We start from the raw sequence: 16,174 nt of genomic DNA, 5'->3' as shown, positions 1-16,174 counted from the left end.
CGGCAGGACGTGGCCGTGGCCGTGGGCGCGTGCGCGCGGGACCCGATGGGTAGAGGCCTGCCCCGCCCCGTATCCAGGGCAACAAACGTGAGCCTGTTAGGGGCCGAGCCTGTCAGGGGCCGAGCCCGCCCCGTACCTTCGTGCTTCCCACAAACTACTGGGTTGCAGATGGTGATTTAGGAACAACCTCTTAACTTCTGGGTTGTCGAGAGCACCCCAGGCATGAGGGGAAGCAGAGAGGCAGTGTGGGGTCCCGGAAGGCGGCACCGGAGAGGATCGTTTGAAGAGGCTTGGGAAGTGCAGCACGGCAGTAAAAGCCTGGCATTTGTACCACCCTAGTTACTGCTACTTTCTCTCACTGAGGCTTCGCGACAGACCTGGGGACCGGGCAAGGCATGGCCACTTGCTCCCGTTTTACAGCTGAGGCTCAGGGAGGAAGCGGGATCCAATCTCCGGACAGCGCAAATATCAGCTTCCTACCTCCAACACTCCACCCTTACCTCCCCCTTCCCGCCCCCCCTCAAACGGAGCCCAGGGGTGATCATTCATCCATCCAACATTTATTGAGTACCGCTCCCTGCTAGTACAGTTCTAGGGGCTGCGGATACCAAGTGAACAAAACCAAGGCCCCGCCCTCCTGGAGCTCACCGGGGAAACGCCCCCTTCCAGGCTCCTCCCTCAGTGCCCTAGACGCAGCTGGGGGAGGCAGGTCTGCCCTTCTAGCTTAAGTATTCTAGATAACCCCCCAAGTCAACTGTAAGTTCGTTGAAGACAGGTTCAATCTTCAGCTCGTATTTCTGAGGATCTAGAAACAGCAAAGCACTCTTCTCGGGCCCCAAAGATAAAACCTCGCCCTCTTGAGAGGCCCAGTCTTGCAGTGGAGGGGCTGGGGGAGGTGACAACTATGCTCGTAAGATTGGCTACAAGACAGGCGGGGCCAAGTGCTACTTTGGTGCTCCTCACATAGAGGATTGATGTTTGGGAGGTGAATCATCTTTTTGTGGATCCCATTACTGTACTAGCAAAGGGCAGACCGGACACACACAGGCACTTGTAGCTGGTTTCCTTTCCTTCTGCTTCACATTTGTTCTGCCCACAGGCAGGGAAGATTGAACCTCACCCACAGGGCTCTGGGCCAACTAGCGGAATGGGTAGCTGACTCCTCAGAGGCACTCAGGGCTGGGCTAGCAGGGTCGTGGCAGTTGTTTTGCTGATGAACATCAAGCACGTGATCAAACCCTTTGGGTGCCCCAGGCATGAGGACTATACACTTGGAAGCATTTCCTGTGAGACGAGAAAGGGCCAGTACCCTCAGAGACAGACAGCCTCTGTATGGTCAGTTCTGCTTCTCAGAAGCTATGAGCTTCTCCCACGAAACTGTTGTCTGGAGCTGCCCTTTCATAACTTGTCCTGTCTGCTCACTTCCTTAGCTTGGTTGGGGAACTCCAGAGCCCCACGTCAGAGTTCAGGGTGTGCCTTAGGAGCTTCAGCACCTCTGTGGTGAAAGTAGAGTTGGCCTGTGACTGGGGCTGCAGGCCATCAGCCTCCCAGGCTTCATTGCAGGCTGTTCCCAACAAAGCAAGCCCTGATCTCCACCGGATCCCTGCAAGGCCTCCAATAGCCACCAGGAGGCAGTAGCCCAGGCACTTTCCACTACCCCTTGCAGCAAGTCTGAGCAGAGCTGATCACCTGGCCATCTGCCTCACCCATGCCCCCACTCCCAGTCCTATCTCCCAATAGCACATATTCTCCTCTCATGAGCCCAGACTTGGCCTTTGTCTCCTCCTGTCTTCCTCTGTCCAAAGAATTCCTACAGAAGCACTTTAACTCTCCCTTAGTAAATTCCAGAGAATGTTTCCCCAAACTTGGGAAACTAAAGCATAGACCACCCCCTCCTTCCCTACCTCTTCATGCTCCAAAGCCCTTGTTAGTTCTCTGAGGCAGTGGTTAGATGCTCTAATTCAGATGACAAATGGAGAACACACATGCAATGTAAGATGCTCTGCAAACCCTGCCACCAGCCATCTCCCCCCCTCTGAAGGCACTGATGCTGTGCCCAATCCCTGGCCACTCACAGCCTAGTTAGGGCTGCCCCTGCAGGACTTGCCATGACTGAGGGACCAGCTAGCCTCAAGCCACCCTGAGTCAGCTTCGCTGTTTCCTCTAGAGCCAGGAAATGCGGTCCTCTTCAGGTGAGCAAAGGCAGAAAATGCCTAATGAACCCCACTGCATAAAAAGAGCCTGTCAGCAGTCTGCCCTCTGTTCCCACCCCCCACCTACACAGGTGCCATCTCAGCATCCACTATGCTCTAAGTTATATCCCTTTCACCACCACCCAGCCAAACAGCTGTTCAGACAATTCCCTGATCAAACAACACTGCCTTCTTCAGTTTAAATTTTATTTTACAAAAAGAGAAATAAACTGATAGGCAGTTATACTGACTTACAATTGTTCTGTTTGCTTTTTTAAAAAAGTGACATGAAACACAAGTAAAAATAAATACGTCATAGAAACAGCCAGTTGCCCAGTCTCTGGGGCAGGAGCACCTGCCCTGCTGAGAGAGGAGGGAAGCCCATGATCACACCAGCAGCTGGAACACCCAGCTACAGATGTTCCTCAAAGCCAGGCGCAGGTCCCAGGCCTCAGGGGGTGTCCTGAAGAAAGAAGATGGAAAACCAAAGCCAGGTGCCAGGTCCCTGGGGCCACCTCATCTCTCCCTCACCCCACTCCTCCTGGCAGCAGTGTGGCCTTAGTGGTTATCCATTGTGACCCCCTCAACCCACCTGGACCCCCTTCCCCGACCCCTCTGGAGAGGGTACAGGAAAAAAACAGTCTTGGGCGGGCTGAGGGGATTCTTCTGGTGAGTCCCCAGCCCACCCTGAGTAACACAACCAGATAACAATTTACACCCACGTGCACAAGGGCATGCGTGTGCACACATACACTCTGTCACACACACACACACACACACACACACACACACACACACACACACACACACCTGGGCTGAGCTCTCTTCCAGGGGAGGGCCCTGGGTCAGGTCACAGTATGAGGTCCCCTCTTTTCTGATTATTATCCCAGTAGTGGTAACAGAGAGTACCCAAATCACTCCCAGCCCCCAGCCTTACAGACTCTGCAGCCTGTCTAGCTACCTCTCTCCAATGCACTAGATTACTATATCAAATAGACCTCTGAGAGAGGAAAGGAGCAGACTAAGGTCCCTGAAGAGCAAAGAAGTTGGACACTGCCTGCTCAGGAAGTTCATCGTAAGACTCGGGTATTCATAAAAGGCCTAGGGCCAAGCCAGTGGCACAGAACAGACATTAAGGGGTCACAGTGGAATACACAGGACAGCAGAGAAGAGTCAGTAGAGTCTGAAGGTGACTGATGGAGAGCATAACCTTCTCAGGCAGACCTTGAGGTGTGGATTTCTTGGGAACAGTCAGCAGAGGGCCAGAAAGTCTCTTGGGGAACTAATGGGGGAAGGAGCTCTTCTCTCAGGAGTTTTGATGGGGGAAGAGTCACTGAGTTGGGTGCATAGGAGGCCATGGCTCAGAAAGGAGAGACTGGTCTTCTGTGGAATCACAGGGAACTGGGAAGCACAAGGGGGTCATGGCCAGGAACACTAGGAACAAGGAATGTAAAGCCCCAGAAGACCTTCCCCATGGGAAGAGGATTCAGTTCCAGAGCAATGCCAGGCATGAAAAGACAAGCAGAGAGCCTTGCTCTGCTGAGTGCTTTGGGAGTGACAGTCCTACCCAGACTGCTAAAGTTTGGTTGAGTGTTTCAACCTATCAGCAAAATATTACCCCAACGATTTGCTTCATGTCCTGGAGTGGGAAATTTTCATATTTAGTTGTGAATCACAAGTATATAGTGATTCCACACACTAATTCCTAGGGAATAGAATTCCAAGGACCAGAGACATCCTTAAGTCAAAAGATGCTTAAGAAGCATAACTCAAGGGGGTGAAAACTTTGCAGATATCTAATCTGAAGAAAACTATCTGGATCCAACATGGTTCACTTACTTTCTCAATTAAATGGCTAATCTGTCTCTGTTGAATTTTTATCTACAAAGGTACTGAGAAAAGGGAATAAAGCATTATTACAAATGGTAATCCTGAATTATTAAATTGTACTATATTCCCTAGGCTGAGGATTTAGGCTAAACCAGACAGATGGGGCTTGAAAGGCCCTTGAAAACATTCTATGGAAGACAGTAGCGAGGCAAGATACCTAGACCTGATCTTCTGCCCTCCCCCTTATCACCATCCTTCCCTTACTCAGGCCTGGACAGTGCGTGGACATCAACACCAAGTGTTTCTGATCAAAGAAACTGTAAAACATGGTTCTTGGGCTCTGAGACATTTCCTGCTACCCTCACACATATGCTTACGTTTGGTGTGCATGCATGCTTGCCTACCAGCACACAGAAAGAGACGACAGAAAAGTCAAAGTATTTTCAGGTTCAATAAAAAAAAAAAAAACAACGAAACAAACCATGGAACCAGTAGCACTCTTAATTTCCCATGATCCCAGCCCTACCCCCTTACACAATATAAGCTGCACATATCAAAGAAAATCTTGTCTAGCCAGGTCAGCCTCCCAAAACTATGGCCTCTCCTGAGTTGAAGCAAGACCCAGCCCATGGAACCACTGGGTAGAGAGCAGGCACATGCTGCCATTCAGAACACCCATGACTTCCCAGCACCTTCAAAAGCCCATCCCTCCAGTGACTGGATTCGGTTCCTTGCTGGGATAGTTTCTGGATTCTCAGAGCTTGCTGCTGTGATTTCCTAGAGGTGAACATAGAAATATCCCTCCTTCCCCACACACACACACACACACAGACACACACAATTTCTGGGATCCCAGTGCTCCGGAGCCTTAGAGGCATCAGTTGTAACCCAGGTTGTGAGTGTGCTCTGCAAATCAGAGATCCAGGCTAGCTTACTCCCATTAATCAGCCTCAACCTGAGAGCCCACTCCAACTGAGTCCCTTCATCATTCATTCTTGGGATGCATCTGAAAGAGAAAGCACTGGTTGGAACTGCTGTTTTTAAATTATTAAAATAATTTGCATAGCTAAATTGTAAGTCTAAGGCTTCTATAAGTAGGAGAGTTAAATGTCTGACAGGGTGCTTATGAAAATACAGAAAGCAAGCTCCCTAAGTTCCACTTTTGGTGTAACTGAACAGTGCGCGCACACACACACACACACACACACACCCATCAGCCATCTCCTTGTCTCTTCTCTGGGGATAATATGCCAGAGTGTGCTAAGACTCCCCAACAATGGAAACAGGCTGGTCAGAAGAGTTGCAGAAGCAAGCAGATACTACTAGGGGTGAGCTGGCTAAGTTGCCTCCAGGGCTTGGAAGAGGCAGGTGCAGCAGCTGCCCAGTGAGGAGGGACCCATGGGTAGGTGGTAAAGCTCTAAAGCCAGACAGGGTTTGTTCATCATAAAGAACTGCCCAGCAAGGTCTTAGCAGCAGGGAGGAAAAAGGCAATATGAAGACAACCAGTGTTTATGCTTAACGCCTAGATGCCCCCTCGCCCCTGGCAGAGACCCAGAATGACTGACGTATTCTTTTAAGACGATTTAAGTCTCCTACAGAGGAAGGGCTCCTCCATGTTCCTTCAAAGAGGATGGAGGTAGCAGACACCAGGCCCACAATGATCATCCGATAGGTTGAGGAAGCCAAGACATTTCCCAATAGGAAATCAACAGTCTGTTCCCTCAACCCAGCAGCCACCTATACACAGCTTCACTAGTCAGCATAGAGAGCCTGTCCCTAAGGTCATCCCAGGAGGACACAGCTCCAAATTTGGGGTCACTTACTTCCCAATTGCAAACTCCATGATCCTAAATTTCAAGCACTGTGGAATGAGTCTCACCATCACTAACTATCCAGTCACAGGATTCCCTGATCTTCCTGAGGGGCCATTTCCTGAAAACATAGTTGTTTAGTGTAAACCTTGGTCAAGCCTAACTTTCTTTCCTTGGTCAATTCACCATCTACCCAGGATTTATTCACCAGCAGCTATGGGGTCTGAGATATCTTAAAATTTCCCTTCCCATCTCCTACCCTCCTTACCCTAACCTCCCCTCCCACCCCCCCAAAAAAGAACCAAGACACATGAAAAGTCCAAATAATAAATAATTGCCCTTAAGAAATAAATTAACATGGAGCTCTCTAATGGAGAAGGAAAAGGAAAGGCCACCAGAACAGGCAGCTGGGGGCTCAGTTCCAACCTTGTGAAGAATGTTTTTTCTGGCCACAACTCCATGACCTCCCACTCACACACTGCAATGCTTCTCCCTCCCAGTCTCTGCACACAGACAATCTCACACCCCAGAAAGGGAGATCTGCTCAGAGACAGCCACTGGGGAAAGAGACACAGATTAGTAATGCCCATTTTCGCTAATAATTTCCCCCAAATTTTAAAACAAGTCTGGCTCTGATAACCAGGGACGTGGGTTAGCTGGGCCTTGTCTTCACCCAAGTAGAAGGAAACTTGTGGTTTCCATGGCTCTTCTCCTGGGCTCACCCTGATGTTCATACTAATAGTTGCCATGAACCACCACACTCTGATTTCCATTTTACAAAAGATAAATTCATTTCTTAGTTTCCCCCTTAGTCCCTCCCTCCCTCCCTTCCCACCCGCCTTCACCCCTGCTCTGTTACATACATGTAAGTACAAACATAAACACACACACACAGGCACACACACACACACACACACACACACACCTGGTCTGCTTCTTTCCCACCCCCTAAAAGGATTCCACTTCACGTGGAATCTCAGTCTGCCTACCCTTCTTCTCTTACCCTCCCTCCCTCCCCTTCCCTCTCCAGGCCAAGCTAAATCACCCAGTAAGGCAGCTCTCTCGGGAGAGAATGTTCCCAAAGACAGAAATGGGATGTGAGCATCTACCCTCAGATGGGCAAGCAAGCAAGCAGACAGCATAAGCAAGGCAGGCAGGAAGAGAGGCAGACTGCCCTGCCTCTCCATTCCTGTTTTAGGTCCCTGATTTCCCACTATTGCTGCTCTGTTGGATTATTTTTGCCTCTTTTGTTAAACAGCAACAGAGCCCTGCCACCTATGGTCAACCACCCTTCTTTGTCCTCTTTCTTTCCCTCCTGCCAAGTGCCCTATTCTCAGAAAGCCCAGATTGCTGCCTTCCATCTTGGTGGGCAACCTGCTGGGGCCCCGAGTGAGCTGCAGAGGGGCTCCCCAGCTATTTCCCAGTGACCTCTATTACATCATCGTCCTTATCCTCATCATCATTGGAGCTGAACCCCACCTCAGCAACCTCATGAGAGTCAAATGGAGGCACCTGGGACCGGAGAAGGCCGCCAGCTGGGTAGCCTGCATGTGGGGATATGTAGCCTGGGTAGACAGACATGCCCCGTGAAAGGTTGCTGGGCAAGACAGGGGAAGGAAAAGGCGCAAACATCCTCGGCTCGGACAGGAGTGGCTGTGAGAATGGGAGTGAGTAGCTGGGTAGTATCCCTGGTACAGAGGGGTTGAGCATGAAGGAGGGGTTGCTGGCAGTGACTGAGGTAGCCGTGGAAGAGGAACTGACGGGGCCTGCTGGCACCAGAGGGTCAGTAGTCACTGGAAACACCAGGCGGGCATCTGCCAGCAAATTGGACAGCTGGTAGTAGGAGGGGGTACTGCCCATAAACAGGGAATTCTCCCCAGCCTGGGAGGTGAAGGGTGGGGTGAGGTTATGGTTTAAGGAGACGGGTGGCATGGCAAACCCGCCAGAAACTGGATACCCGTGTTCATACGGCTGCACGGGGGCTGGCAGATGGCCCTTCCTGGACCGCCGGCGGGCTGACTCCTGGGCAGCAGGTGGTGTGGCCAACTTTCGCTTGTGGCCCCTTAAGTCCAACACTGGGTGCCTGTCACCACAGGGCTGGCCGGTCACCAAGAGGGAACTATTGAGGCAATGACCCCCATGTCTAGGTTCAGTCCCAAGAGCTGTCCCAGGAACAGCACTGCTGTCCACAAGTTGAGCTGGGGGGCCAGGCAGGGCAGCATTGGAGCTTGGGGAGCTCTGACGGGATTCCCGGGCAGCAGCCACATCTGCATACTGCTGGAGCTCACTGATGATCTCCGGGCTGTCTGGAGAGACAGGCCTGGCCAGCCCCTCAGGGTCGGGGGCTTTGGGTGATGAGGCACTGTGTCTGCCGTTGCTTGTAGACTCGAGAGAAGGCCCCTGGGAACCTGGGGACGAAATGTAGGTAACTGAGAACCAGAATGGTCAGGGAGAGAAGGCGGGTGTAAGACAAGATTCCATTAAAAAAAAAAATCCTGTCCTGTGGTCCCCCAAATTCAAATAGTTTGATGTGCAAACAACATCACCCAGTCAATTTTTCCCAATCACAAAGAAAGAAGTCCTTTGATCTAGGAAACAAGTCTATCCATGCAAAGACATGTAACTTCTCTGTACCCCAGTTCCCCGTAAAACTCCACCAAGCTGGATCCTATGAAATAAAGGATATGAAATGCTGAAAGATATTCTTTTAGTCACACTCCTTCTGGGGGCAAAGATGGTCAGTGACCAGGATGGGAGAAAAGAGGAAAATGAAGTTCAAAAAGCAGTCCATCCTGGTTAAAAACAAAACAGAATCCATGGCCATGAAAGTGAATGGGGCAACTGGGAAATCTGAAAATGGCCTGACTAGTAGGGAATATTATGGAATTGTTAACTCTTTTTAGTGCGATAATGGTTTTGTGACTAGGAGGAGTATGTCCTTAATCTTAGCAAATGTGTGCTGAAATATTTAGGGATGAAATGACATGATGTCTTCAACTTACAAATAGTTCAAATAATAGGAAGGAGGAGAGAGAAGAAAGTTTATGAGAATGATAACAGTCATTGGATCTAGCTGCAGGATACATGGGTGCTCACAGTGCTGTTCTTTCAACTTGTCTGCATGTCTCTCAATTTCCATGATAAAAGCTGAGAACAAGAGCAATCTAGCTCTCATACCCTCATACCTCATGGTGGGAGGATAAGTGAGAACCACTCCCACAGAGGGGACTTTTGCAAGAGTTCCTAACATTGTTAATGTGCCACACATATACTCTTTGATGTGGCAAATCCCACTTCTAGGAATTTTTCCTATAGATACACCCATATGACTGTGAACCAGTACTGTAATGGTGGAGCACAACAATCTAAATGTCCAGGGACAGGGAACTCGGTAATGCACTGTATTATACCCATCTAACTGCATCTTGTGCAAAGCTTCACTGAGGAACATTTACAGAAAGGATAAGGAACAAGCACTGAGATACACTAGTGAACGAAGAAAAGATCAAACAGTATATTACAGTAAATTAGCATTTGTTTTAAAAATGCAAAGAAAAGTTATATACATATATACATTTTTTTAATATACACAGATACACACGTGCGCACATACATATCCCTGTACCATGTATATGTATAGAATATCTTTTAAAACAAAACAAAACAAAACAACAACAGGAGGGACTTCCCTGGTGGCACAGTGGTTGGGAATCTGCCTGCCAATGCAGGGAACATGGGTTCGAGCCCTGGTCTGGGAGGATTCCACATGCCACAGAGCAGCTAGGCCTGTGTGCCACAACTGCTGAGCCTGTGCTCTGGAGCCCGAGGGCCACAACTGCTGAGCCTGCATGCCACAACTGATGGGGCCTGCGCACCGAGCCCGTGCTCTGCAACGGGAGAGGCCACTGCAATGAGGGGCCCACGCACCGTGGCAAAGAGTGGCTCCCACTTGCTGCAACTAGAGAAAGCCCGCGAGCAGAAACAAAGACCCAACGCAGCCAAAAATAAATAAATAAAAATAAATAAATCTATAAAACAAACAAACAAACCAAACAAAACAGGAGTAGCACCTCCAGGAAGGAGCAATGGATGGCTGGGAGTATGAAGGAAGAAAAACTTACTTTTCACTTTACCCCTTCTTGTACCCTTTGAATTGTGAACCATGTACACATTATCTATTCAAAAAATAAATTAATTACAAACCAAACCCCCCAAAAAATGCCATGTAGGTCAACGGAAAGTAGAAGCCACTATACCTGAGGCAGCCATCTGACCATCTTCAGGGGCCTTTGGTTTGCCAGTCGCCCGGACAGCAAAGATTCGCCCATCACTGGTACGGATGTATGTCCCTAAGAAGAAACATGAGGAAGACTGTTAGGAGCAGACATGCAATACAGCCAACCCTGGGAAACTCCAGGCCTGGGCACTGTGGGCTCAGAAACAGCTATAAAACTGGTGTCACATCCTCTCTCAATATCCCTGAAGTGAGGAGTGGGATGACTAAGCTGTGGATCCAATATTACTCACTTATTCCACAAACACTGACTGCGTGACTACCATATACCAGACACTGTTCTAGACACTGAAGTACACAAGACAGAAAAGGGCCCTGTCTCACGGAGCTTAACTCTAGAGGGGGAGATAGACAGTTATACTAGAAAATATCAGGAAAGGTTAAATGCAATGGAGGAAATAAATAGGGTGCTGTGAAAGAGAGTAAATTGGCTCCTTCTGTTCTGGCCCAGGTCCTCTTGATCTGGAAGGAGCCTTATTTCCTCAATAACACCCCTCCCTTGGCAGGAATAATTCAAGATGGGTATTCTATTCCCACACAGCACTAGTCAACCTTTCCTTGGTCTTGAGCATGTCATTTGATCTATCTCTTGGTAGGGCTGCCTCTTGGCCAGAGGTCAAAAAACTTTTTCTTAAAGGGTCAGTTAGTAAATATTTTTGGCTCTGTGAGCCATAAGGTCTCTGTTGCAACTACTCTGCTGCTGTAACATGACAGCTGGGTGTAGCTGTGCTCCAAAGGTCTTTATTTATGGACACTGAAATGTGAATTTCATATCGCTTTCACGTCACAGAATACTATACTTTTGATTTTTTTTTCAACCAACTGAAAATGGTTGAAAATGTAAAACCCATTCTTGGCTCAGAGGTACAGTAACAGGAAGCAGGCATGATCTGGTCCGTGGCCCACAGTTTGCATACCCCTGCTCTAGGCCAGGAAGAACCCAGTAAGGGGGCTACATATGACCTTCTCTGGGTGTCATGTATTTCATGGCATCTTTTCCCTGAAACTAAAAGTACTTTAACCCAACAGAGGCCAGGGCAAAATCTCCTTACTAAACAAAGACCCTCGGGGAGCCTCACACAGCAGAGGCTGACATGAAAGATAGGCTTCAGCTGTGTCCTAACACCATCCAGCCCAGATTTCTCCAGCAATCTCATCTGGAGAACTCCATAAGGAGGCCAGAGGCAGTGGACTTTTCAAATGGCCACACTGGAAAATTCTGTCATGCAACCCAGGTATACTTATTCATCCACCCACTACATTTTCTAATCAGAGACGTCCACCCCACTCTAAGCAAGTAGGTAAGACGGCACAACAATAAACATGTTGGCTTATAACCCATTCCACAGCTCATTCCCTCTGATTCTGGCCTCCCTGTGTGTAGTGTAAGTGCTAGACATTAAGCCTTTGACTGCTCAGACATCCATTTCAAAGACATCCATCTTGGGTAAACAAACTGCCAGCTGTACGGCACAGCTACTAGCTAAACTACTAGGTAAGGAACCAGGCTGCTCCCTCCCTTGAGAAGTTCCTTTTTAGAAAGCCTGAGGTAACCTAGGTAACTAACCCTTGAGTGAGCTCGCTCTTCCCTTCCCACACACTAATTCCCATTCTTATGTTTTAAATTCACCAAGGGACTTCCCTGGTGGTTCAGTGGTTAGGACTCTGTGCTTCCACTGCAGGGGGAACAAGTTTGATCCCTGGTTGCAGAATTAAGATCCCACGAGCTGCATGGCGTGGCCAAAAACATAAATAAATTCACCAATAAAGAGTGAACCTGCGAAACCCTAGCCACCCCACTCTTGGACCCTAATAAAGATAGAGACCCAGGTCCACAATCTCTTTCTCTCTCTCTCTACCCACAACCTTCCTGTGTGGCCCTTGAGTGTGCCATGTACCCCACAGGACCTGTGAGTAGTAAACCTTGTTTTTTCAAAGTTCCTTGATGATTGTTGCTGAGGTGCATCTTGCAATCATAATAAGAACCACAAGGGCTGGTCTAGCCACAACACTGGCTCTGGGGAAATGTATGTGGGGGCTTGCCACAAGTACTACAGGACTGGATGAGTGCCCCAGGCATTCCTAGCTGATACTATTGATAGGCTGAGACCAATACAAAACACTGTGTGTATCCAAACCCACTCCAAGATTCTCCATAAAAACGATGGCAAAATATAGGAATGCAGGGACCCTAACTCCTTTCTTTTAAGCCACTGACAGATATCCTTTGAGCCTACCCCAACTCGGCTAAGCTCCTAGAAATGTCATTTTCTCATGTTTCCCCCACGTGTTACACTCCTATAGGATGATTCCTATCTTCTCTCTAGCTCAAACCATACGTATTTATTTTGCTTGCCAGCCCACCACTCTCAACCAAAGGTAGGGAATAAGCCCTTTGGTCAGGCTCTCACCTTTTGTCCCACGGATGATGTGGATGCTCTCACCAGCATTAATTCTTGCCTGTACATCTGTGGAGCTGTTGAGTCCAGGAATAACAATATCTAGTGGAGACAACAGACCTCAGATTTAGATTACATGGGGCCTGACTGAAGGAGGGAAATAAAATGCAAAGTCCACATCCACCCCTGTTCCTCAATGGTTTCCCTAAAGCATCTCAGTGGAGCAGAGGTCAGAACCAAGGAAGTTTTGAAACCAGCAGGGCCTCTCACAACTGTCTAAACAAAGAATACTGTGAAAACAAGAAACTTTTCAGAAATCTGATCATCTTTCTGATCAATTTTCCTTGATTTAATTTAAAAATCATAGAGTTTTTGGTTTAGAAAAAGTTTCAGTTCAAATGTTTATTTCTATTTTTGTTTCTCCCTCCCTAAGCTATTTGCATGTATCTGCTGCTCCTGTCACTATGAAGAGAAAGAGCATTTTCAAGAATCAGCAGAGAAACAGGATTATGAGAGGCTCTCTCTTTTTTTTGGCTGTGCCACAGGGCATGTGGGATCTTAGTTCCCCGACCAGGGATTGAAACCACACCCCCTGCAGTGGAAGCGTGGAGTTTTAACCACTGGACCACCAGGGAAGTCCTGAGAGCCTCTCTCTTTGTTTTTAATTTGTTTCAAATTTTTTTTTTTTTACAATGAACAGCTATTATTTTCATACTCAAAAAACCCAATTAAGATGTTTTCATGAAAATGTATTATGAGTATTTCTAGATAACAAGATGAAAAACAGCATCATGAAATGCTTTCCTTCCCAATTACCCTGAACCACAGAATCAATTGCAGGGACGGATGGGCTGCCCAGCTCCTACCACTGGCCCATCATGCTCGATCTACATTAAACTTACAAAGAAAGAAGCAAGCGACATTTAGGTCTTTTAACTAAAGAGGTTGAGAGCTGTCCTTCATACCCACCTGACCCTACAAGTCAGGCACGACTCAACACATTCACACCTCTCTCTGAAGACCAACCCTATGTCCAGTGACATTTCCACAATCTCTGCAGTGTTCAGGGTCCATCCCACCCACCACATTCAAGAAAACCCAGTTCCGTGTTGCTATTCTTAAGACATTTCATTAGAATGCAAATTCTTCAAGATCAGGGACTGCTGCCTTCTCTATTTTTACCTAGAGTGCCAATGTAGTATGGCCCAGAATGCAAACATTGTTTAATAAATACTTCCTGAATGAACAAAGTAATTTTAAAAGGGACAGCACCCTGGAAGAGAACTCAGGAGCTCCCAACCTGTTGTGGTGACCACCTTCTGCACAAGGACTCCCGCACGTTGCAGGTAGTTGATTGGGAAGTTCATAGCTGGATTTGTGCTGGAGGCAGAGCTTACACTACCTCCCAGTGGGACATGCCGTGGCATCATGGGGATTGGGGTGGACTGTACAGGACGAACACTGGCCACTGGCTTCTCATCACTCTTCAGTGTTGGCTGCCTAGGAGAGAAAGAGAAGCACACTAAGGAAGTTTGGCAGAACAGCCCTTACTTATCTTTCTGCAAAGACTGCTGAGCCTCTCCAGACTTCCCCATTCTACAGCCTCAGATGCTGCTGAGAGAAGGATCAAAAGAACCTGCAGGGTATGGTAAATTCAAAAGGAGACTAGAGGCAGGGCTGAGACAGAGAGGAGACAGAGACAGCAAGGGATAACGCCTCTCAGAGTCTAAGAAGAATCAGTGTCAGTGGAATAATGCCTTTTTGGAAATGTGAGGTGACATCTGCTCCTCTAGAATTTGGACTGTCTACATAAATTAGGAATTCGTCCTTGGAAGGAATTCGTCCTTGGAAGTCAGGTAGAGGCAAAGAGGCATTAAGTAGGGGGGAAGTTCTTCAGAACACGGTGCATACTAATTTGAAGATAGATGGGTGGAATTTTCTCACTAACCCAAGAAAATAGGGCCATGTGACATCACATGTTCTGGTGGTCTTGAGACCATCTATCCAACTTTAACCATCATTACCCTCTGAAATTTCAAGTTTCAATAAGTAATGCAGACACCTCTCTCTTCTGAATTACTTTTCAATGGACTTCTCCCAGGGCCAATCCCCAAAGTGCCCCTAAAGTCACAGCCACCACAAAAGCAGCAGCAGGCAAAACACCGTGCACAGAAGTTGGGCTTCTACATGGCACAGAGCCATGGCCAGCCTGAGTACCGGTTGTGCATCTCTTACTACCAAAGTGCCAAAATGTTATCCTGTGGTCAATGATGCATTCCTCACTTTTCACCTTCCTTTCAATTGGATGTTGGTACCTTGAGAAAGCTACTCCTTATTTAAGGTTTCTGAAATAAAGCCCCTGTCTCTAAGCTTTCTGAAGTCTGCATCTTTGGTCTTTAGTTCAGAGAAAGAGAGCCTCTTGGACTGGTATGCTCTTCCTCATCTGACTGAAGACTGGCACATAAAAGAACACACCACTGCTGTTGGAGTAGGTCTGCATGTCTCCTCAGTCACACTGCTCTCAGGTTGCCTTTGGGCAACCCCTGGGGCCCTGTGGATGCCATCATTCCGAGATAGGCCAGGTAGCACAGCAAGCTCACCAGGATCTGGGACCCACTTCCGCAATGCCTGCCCAGGGTGGCTATGCAGGAGCTGGGGGCCCTGCTCAGATATCAATGGGACTCTTCTCAGGATAAGAAGTCAGAAGGGTAACAGGAATCTAGCCTAAGCCCCATACTCTGCAGGGGCTAAGGCTAGGAATTTGGGTGGAAAGGCCCCCTCACATGTACCCAGACAGGATAAGGAATCAGCAGGATCGTGGGATGGCTCATCAAATGCTGTGAGAGGCCAATGCCTCCCACAGGGCCAGAGTTGGGCCAGAAAAGGAGCTGAAATCTCCTCACAGCCCAGCTCATTTGTCACATCTTCCCTCCATATGGCTTTTCTCCTACTGGGTTCAGACTTAGTCCATTCCTGCTATTACAAGGAAAAGCCCAGAAAAGAGATAAAAGGGGTGGAGGACGAGAGAAGAACATACTCAGGCAACAGTATCTTGGAAAATGACACAGAAATAAAGTTTGAAGGCTTTGAAACATGGCAATTTTCTACTTGAAAGCATCTTATACATAAAAAGTAGCAAATTTACTCACCAAAATTTAGTCTTACATAAAATCTTACATGGCTTCAGTTCCTTTAGAAACTCATTTGACAAGTTTATTTTTTTTAAACATGGAATAGTCAAAAGAAACAATTCTTAAATCTATCCCTCTCAAAATAATTATCTTTAATTCAAGATAATCAAATAATGTAAAAATGCAAACCAGGCAATCAGGAAGCTGATCTGATAAAGGCTATGAGGCACTTTGTCTTGTAACGAGGAAAAAAAAACAGAGCTAACTATAATTTCCTACAAAGAGCTTTTCTCCCACCTAGCAATTGGCTTCCATGCTGTTCCTATTCTTAATAGTTCTGGAAGCTGTACTCAAGAAAAAGATTTTTTGCTCAGGAATAAGGCGGACACAGAATGAAATCCCATTAGGAACAGCAGAATTCCCTGACTGCAATCCAAGACCCACATTAGACCTGGCCTTCACTCTTGAACTTCGCTGCTAAGTGAGGGCTAGCACCAAGGTGCTGCGGATAGGAAGC

At 47.7% G+C, this 16,174-nt stretch overlaps 1 protein-coding gene across 2 annotated transcripts in view; it reads right to left on the bottom strand.

Moving 5' to 3' along the window:
* Positions 1–6,784: 6,784 nt before the first annotated feature.
* The window catches only part of RAD54L2 (RAD54 like 2), an 84,742-nt gene continuing 75,352 nt past the window's right edge, over positions 6,785–16,174 (bottom strand). Inside the window, exons 11-14 of one of the 2 annotated variants that reach the window (XM_024746464.1) lie at positions 13,827–14,026; positions 12,539–12,628; positions 10,090–10,182; positions 6,785–8,241 (exon numbers count right to left, since the gene is read on the bottom strand). In XM_024746464.1, the coding sequence (XP_024602232.1) occupies positions 7,247–8,241; positions 10,090–10,182; positions 12,539–12,628; positions 13,827–14,026 (1,378 nt within the window). In that variant the 3' untranslated portion in view covers positions 6,785–7,246. The remainder of the gene's footprint in view (positions 8,242–10,089; positions 10,183–12,538; positions 12,629–13,826; positions 14,027–16,174) is intronic. The other variant, XM_024746463.1, reaches the window with a different exon arrangement.

This window comes from Neophocaena asiaeorientalis, unplaced genomic scaffold (genome assembly GCF_003031525.2).
Source record: "Neophocaena asiaeorientalis asiaeorientalis breed wild unplaced genomic scaffold, Neophocaena_asiaeorientalis_V1.1 scaffold251, whole genome shotgun sequence".
Classification (NCBI taxonomy): Eukaryota; Metazoa; Chordata; class Mammalia; order Artiodactyla; family Phocoenidae; genus Neophocaena; species Neophocaena asiaeorientalis.
This window is presented reverse-complemented; position numbering and strand designations above follow the sequence as displayed.